Below are 6,541 nucleotides of genomic sequence, written 5' to 3' on the forward strand. Positions count from 1 at the left end.
CGCTGGCGGGACTGCGCCCGGCCGCTCGAGTGCGCAAGCGCGGCGCGGAGGCGTGCGGCCCCCTCCCTGCGGTCGCGCGTCTGCAAACTTGGGGGCGGGAGGGGCGCCGAGGGTCTGACGGCTCGGTCGCGCCGGGACGGAAGAGGGGGCGTCCCGGAGGGCGCCGCACGTGGAGCCCCGCACCGGCGCGTTCTCTCGCACCCCTCCTTCCACGTCAGGCATTGTCTGCTGTCCCCTCCTCGATTCGGTGACGCGACCTCCGGATTCGGGGAGCATCGCAGCCCCCGGGCTGGGGGAGCGCAGGAGGGCGAGCGCGAGAGCACTTGGCCTGAGGCTTTGCCCACGGAATTGTAGGAGTTTGCCAGGCGTTGGAAGGGGTGCCCTTAGGTGGGAGACACAGCGTGTGCAACGGCCTGGGGGCGCGCGAGCAGGTGTCCTTGGGGGGGCAGCTGCGAAGTTAGTTGGGGGAGAGGAGACGACGGAGGCAAGGACCTGAAAGGGGGTGATTCCCCAAGTCTGTGGTTTGGGGAGGAGAGCGCCGCGCAGGGAGGAGGAGCAGGTGGGGCGAGCAGAGGCCGGAACGTGCAGGGGTGGCCGCGCGGCTGGGCGTTCGGCCTGCGCTTAGACGACGGGCCTGAGGAAGGACAGACGGGGCATTGTCTGAAGCTGGCCTCCGGTCCCCGGGGAGGTGGCTGGCAAGGGGGCTGCAGGAAGCGAGGCGTTCGGAGGAGGGGGAGCAAGTCCTGCCTGAGCCGGAGCCCCCGCAGGGAACAGGACCAGCCTCTGCGGGGTGCGGAGGGCGCAAGCCCCAGGCCGGGCGGGCCGACACCGCGTCGGCCGCCGGGCGGGCCGCGTGCCCAGGTGTGGCTGCCACGGCGTGACGTCGGGACTGGAGGCCTGGCTCCGGGTGGGCGATGTCCCCGGGTGCTGAGACCAATGTGAGCAAGCAGAAGGAGGTCACTGGGGTCATTGCTTTCTGCTTGGGGCCGGCTCCGCGGTTTGGAAAGGCCAAAGGCCAGGATCAGGGCCTGGCTTGGGGTGGGCACCGGCCCCTGGCAAGGAACCACCTGGGGAGATGGGAGTGAGTAGTGCCCGGTCTGAGGCGACTTCTGTGCCTCTGGCACCAGGGAGGTGCCGCGGGCACAGAACCCCCCCCCCCCAGGCCCCGCGGGACCCGCCCACCTCTCTGGGCGCCTTGGGAGTGGGAGTTACCAAGCCACAGCCAAGGGTGCTGGGGCCCAACCTAAGAGTCTTGACTCCAGCCCCACCCACTGCTGCCCAGCCCCGGGAGGGCAGGGGACAGGCGGCCCCAGGACCTGGGACAGGTGAGCAGCCCAGCCCTGGCGTGGGGGCGGGGCCCCGTCACTTGGGGCCCTGCCCGTTACTGCCCTCCCGCTGGCTCTCCATCGCGGGCTGGCTGCCTCTGTTTCCCCAAGTCGGCCCCTCAGTGTCCTTCCTTTTCTGCATCTGCCTTTCCTGCCTCTGGCTGGTTCTCTTTTTACTTTTCTCTGTTTCTCTTCCTCGTTGCCTTTCTCAGTATCTTGGTCTGTCTCTGTTGCTATCTGGGTCTCTGTCCCACCGACTCCTCCCCCACTTCCGCCCCCTCTCTGGGGCCCCCTCCCTCACCCCCGGCACACATTCCAGCCTCCACCCGCGCCTGGCCGCCCCTCCCTGGAGGCAGCTGCCGACGCGCTGGGTGCCCAGGATGGAGGGAGTGGGCTCAGTCTGGGTCAGAGGTCAGCGTGCAGTCCGGGGCCTTAGAGGGCACCCCCTAACTCCTCCGGAATGTGGGCGGAGCCGCCCGCCCTCCCTGTGCCCCTCGGGAGGAGGCGGTCATCCGCAGGCAGGGGGAGGGGGAGGCCCCAGACAGCTGGCTACGACCTTGCCTCCCGCCCCACCCCAGAGACACTGCCCCCAGGCCTCCCGGAGAGTCTGCACACCCCTGCTCCCACGCAGGGCCCCCTGCAGACACTGGGCCAACCAGCCTGCCTTTTCGCCCTCGCTCGGAGAAAAACACCTCAGCAGTTAAGGGGTAGATCCTGAACCCCACCTGAATGCCAGGCTCCAGGTGGGCTCTGCCGTACACAGCACCCCCCTCCACACACACACACACACACAGGCCCCAGGCCACACTTTGATGCCAGCACCACCTCAATCAACAGTGTGATTTTCAAAACAACGACACCCCCACTCTCACCCAGGACCAAGACCTCCCTTAAGAAAACCGCAAAATTGAAAGTCACACCCGGCCAGGGGCAGGAACTCAGGTCCTCAGAGACTGTGCGCACCCTCCCCGAAACACAAACCCGTCGCTCCAGCCACACATGCTGCCCACACACCCTCCCTGGCTGCGGGGGCCCACAGAGGAGCAGAGACCTGCCAGTCCGGGTTGGGGGTGCATTCGCTTCCTCCTCACTGAGGAAGGGGGTGTGAGTATCACGGACCATTTTCTGTGTGTCCCGCGGTACAAGAAAGAGCAGAGAACCCCAGTGTCTGCAGTGTGCTCTGGCCCCTGGCTGACCCCCCTCACTCCCCACCCTGGCTCCAGGAAGCCCTGCTGCTACACCCACTTCTCCGACGGGCAGCTGAGGCCCCAAGAGGCGCCTGGCCGCCGCTCGCCCTCAGGGGAGCTGGGAGGTCCACGCGTGTGTTGCCGTAGGAGAGGGCACTCGGCAATGCCGCCACTGCAGTGTTGCCATGAAGACGCCACAAGCCCCGGGGGGCCCCTCCGCCCTCCATGTGCCTGCAGGGAGCCTGTGCGTGGGCGACATCTGGAGTGTGGGGTCCAGGTCACCTGAGTGGATGGGCCACTTGCTGGGGTGCTCCTCCCACCCCTGGGGGTGTCCGGGCTCTGGCATTTCATAGGCACCTGACGTAGGTTGTGCGCGTGTGCCTGACGGGGACGGGTCCCCCTGTGTACGTGACACCACCCCTGCGCCTGAGTGTCCCTTGGTAGAAAGGAAGGGGTCAGCGCCCGAACCTCTGGAGCGTCATGAGGAGAGAAGAACAAATGTGTGTAACCCCAGGGGCAGGGCCAGGACGGGTCTCCCCCGGGCCTCTGCCCTTACAGGGATGGGCCGCCGGGCCCACCCCGCGTCGGTCACATCCTCCCGCACGCGGTACAGACTGGTCACCAACCATGCACCGCCTGGCCTGCGTGTGCCCGGGATGGGAGCCTGATCAGGGCGGAGGAGTGGCGGCCTTCTCGTGCCTGGGCCTTGAGTCACGGGGAGCTCCGCCCCCCCTCCCCGGTCCCCCACATCCTCCTCCACTGTGGGGACCCCTTCCCAGGAGCAGGAGGGAAACAGAGGCCGGGAGGCAGCCCCTTCCAGCTCCCCACAGGAGCAAACAGCTGCTGGCCCCTGTAGCTGCCGTCTGCCCCGGGAGAGCCTGGCCGCTGCTGACACAGAGGGCGCCCTCGTCGCTGCCCCCGGGGCGTGCGCGCCGCCCCCAGCCACCGGCGCGTCTGCTCGGTGAGCCCTGACTCCCCCAGGTCCCACACGCCCAGACCTGTCCGTCACCGGGCCCACATCCATATCCCTTATGCGTGTGCTTGAGGCCCGCCTGGCTCACACGGAGCACCATGCAGGCAGGTTCCTGAGTGTGCGTTCCCTGCACACACTTCCATATCCGCGCGCGCACACTCAGCCCCAGGTTCGCATCCGCACAGCGCAGTTCCCGGCCGTGCTGCGTCTGTTTACCCACGACTCCGCAGCCGCCGGCGCACATGTGCACCACACCTGGCAACGCGCACACTCATCCAGGCTCCGCTTCCCCCACCCTGGCTCTGGGCCCTGCGGGTTCGGCCAGGTCTGTCCCACTTGCGCGCCCCCGCCGGGAGGCCGCCAGGTGCACGGCCCCTGCCCCCGCTTGGCCGGCCGGGAGGGGGCGATAATTACGCGGCCTGAGGGTCCCCCCCCCCCCGCCTTTCATCCCGGCCACGCCCGTCCGGGATCCAGACGCTCATTACCGCCTCCCGCCCGGTCATTAACCAGGGTCGGGGGAGGACCCGGCGTCCAGCGGCCCGGCGGGAACGCGAGGGGGCGCCGCGGGAGCGAGGTGACCCCGCCTCGTCCCCACGGCGACGCCGAGGGTGGGGCGTTCAGCCCCAGGGGCGGCGGACCTCGGGGGAAAGTGGTCTCCCGTGGTCCCGAAGGCAGGCGCGGCGACCGCCCGAGGAGAAGTGATTTGTGAAAGCGCCGACGGGGCCCCCCCGGCCTAATCCCAGTCCCGCCGGGCAGGCGGCGAGCACCGCGCGTCCGGGCCGCGAAGAGCAGCCTCTCCCGTGCCCTGGGCTATTTTGAGCCCCATCCTTCCCCCCCCGCCACCACCACCCACTTCCCGGCGCTCTGGCAGAGGCGCGGGGGCAGGCCCGTGGGCGGGACGAAGACCCAGCCACCCACCCGCGCCGGAGAGCGCGGCGGGACCAGGAGCCCCCGGCCGGGGAGACAGCGAGGCCGCAGCGCCCCCTCGCGTCCTCGGGGAGAGCGCGGCGAGCGGTCACAGCAGCGGCGAGGTGGGCCCGAGCCCCCTGGAGGCCCCTGCCGCCACCGCGGACACGCAGATGCAGGAGACCACAGAAACACAGGTACGGAGGCAGGCCACACACCTGAGATGCAAGCTCACGGTCTGCACACAATGCCCAGAGCAGATGCACCTGGCGACAGGCGTCCCCAGGTACGGGTCTATTGTGATGGGGACCCAGGCCGGTCGTGGGTATACACGGAGACTGGTAACCCAGCAACGACTCATAGTAAACACTTAATAACAGTGTGCTGGCGGAATGAATGAATGAACGAACGAACAGAGCACTTCACAGAAGCAGAAGGCCGACTCAGAACTACAGAATAGTGGGTGGGGGGGCCTGGGAGCAGAAGATGATTCCGGGCCACCCTGATTGCAGAGACCCCCTGTCCGGGGCTGGAGCAAGGAGCCGCTGACCTGACTGGCCAGGGGAGCATATCAGAGAGGGCGGCGGGGCATGGTTCCCGGGCTGGGCATGCCCGGCCGCTGCTCCCCCACCCCCTCCGCCACGGGCTGCGGAAGGCAGAGGGAGCTGAGCGCTGATGTCTTTTTGCTCCTTTGAATAACCACCCTGCGTGAGAGGCTGACGCAGCAGCAGGCTGTGTCTGACGGGGAGTCGTATGGGGGGGCTGTGGCATGGGGTGGTGAGGTGCAGAGGGGGTGGCGATGACTCACGAGCTGCTCTGGGGGGGGTTCCTGGGCTGAGAGGGGTCCCAGCAACCTTGTCGTGGGGGACCGTGTCCTTGCCGGTGTCCCTTTGTCAGCTGGAGCCACCTGAGGGTGGGAGCAAGTCTGAGGCCTGCGTGGGACTGGAACTTCTCTGGGTGGGCAAGAAAGGGGCGGGGGGAAGTCTCTGTTCCCAAATCCCAACTCTTCTACATAGGGTCCACCCCCTGGAAACTTCCTAGAGCAGAGCTTGGGCAGTCAGGGTTCTGCACTAGTTTCTTCCACCCCACGGAGGGGTCCAGGATCACAGGAGACAACATAAGCCAAACCTGGGCAGGCAGCAAATGGTAGCCACAAAGAGGCTCCCATAAAATGGCCTTGGGACTCCCCAGGAGTAATCTTGGGGGTGAGGGTCTCTGCGTTCTCCTTGATAGCAGAGATCTTGGAAACCCCGGAGAGGGACAGGAAAAAGCCACAGGGGAAGGAGCAGAGCGTTGCTCGCCGCCCCCCATCCTCTGCCGCAAGCAAGGGGTACAAGGACGAAGTGTTGGCGGGGGGCTGGGGCACACGCTGGAGGGCTGAGATGAATGTTGGGGTGTAGTGCTGGCCATAGCGGTGGGGTTGAATCCCAGGTTGGGGTCGGCCTGCAGTCTAGGGCTGGAATGCACAAGCGTCTGTCAAGGTGAGTGTGGGGCTGTGGGTGCCACACCAAGAAGAAAAGTCAGGGTTGGGGTGGAAGTTAGGTGTGGGTGCTGGTGCAGGTCTGTAGGCAACCTAGGCTGAGTGAAGTTGGGGTGCCCCAAAGTAGGGAAGGAGGAGGAACTAGGATCTTGGCGAATACTGGGGTCGATGAAGTGGGGCTGTCTCAGTCTCGGGGTTTGGGCGGGCCATGGGGCCCACTACGTGAAGTGGTGTCTTCAGGAGGGTGGGTTCCCGGGAGTGCCAGCGTATGGGTTACGTGGGCAAGTGTATCAGAATGATGTCAGGGTTCAGATGTACTGACAGCTGGGGCTCCGGTGGGTATGGGGACCTGGCTAAGGCTGACGTGTCAGCGATGGCTGGAGCACAGCAGGGGATCCCCAAGAGGTTTGGACCCTTGGCCTCCGCAGGCCCTTTTGTTACTCGCCTCCGGCCGGAAGGTGGGGATGGGGGCGGGCATGTGGAAGTGGGTCAGCCCCGCCTCCCCGCTCGCAGGCCACGCCCCCTGAGCGCGGGCGGGGGACTGCGGACCGGGCGCGTCCCCGCCAACCACCGCGTCCGGCGCGCGCGCGCGAGGGGACGGGGCCAAAGACAGGACCGGCCCCCCCCACTCATGAATATGAAGTACGGCTGCGGCCCCCGAGCCCTCGGA

At 67.1% G+C, this 6,541-nt stretch overlaps 1 protein-coding gene across 1 annotated transcript in view; it reads left to right on the top strand.

Moving 5' to 3' along the window:
- Positions 1-4,945, top strand: part of MIDN (midnolin) — a 20,491-nt gene extending 15,546 nt beyond the window's left edge. Inside the window, exons 12-17 of the mRNA XM_077760601.1 lie at positions 219-350; positions 2,549-2,655; positions 2,750-2,778; positions 3,292-3,473; positions 4,357-4,588; positions 4,904-4,945. Of these exons, the coding sequence (XP_077616727.1) occupies positions 219-350; positions 2,549-2,655; positions 2,750-2,778; positions 3,292-3,473; positions 4,357-4,588; positions 4,904-4,945 (724 nt within the window). The remainder of the gene's footprint in view (positions 1-218; positions 351-2,548; positions 2,656-2,749; positions 2,779-3,291; positions 3,474-4,356; positions 4,589-4,903) is intronic.
- Positions 4,946-6,541: the final 1,596 nt, after the last annotated feature.

Source organism: Crocuta crocuta, unplaced genomic scaffold (assembly GCF_008692635.1).
Source record: "Crocuta crocuta isolate KB4526 unplaced genomic scaffold, BGI_CrCroc_1.0 scaffold443, whole genome shotgun sequence".
Taxonomy (NCBI): domain Eukaryota; kingdom Metazoa; phylum Chordata; class Mammalia; order Carnivora; family Hyaenidae; genus Crocuta; species Crocuta crocuta.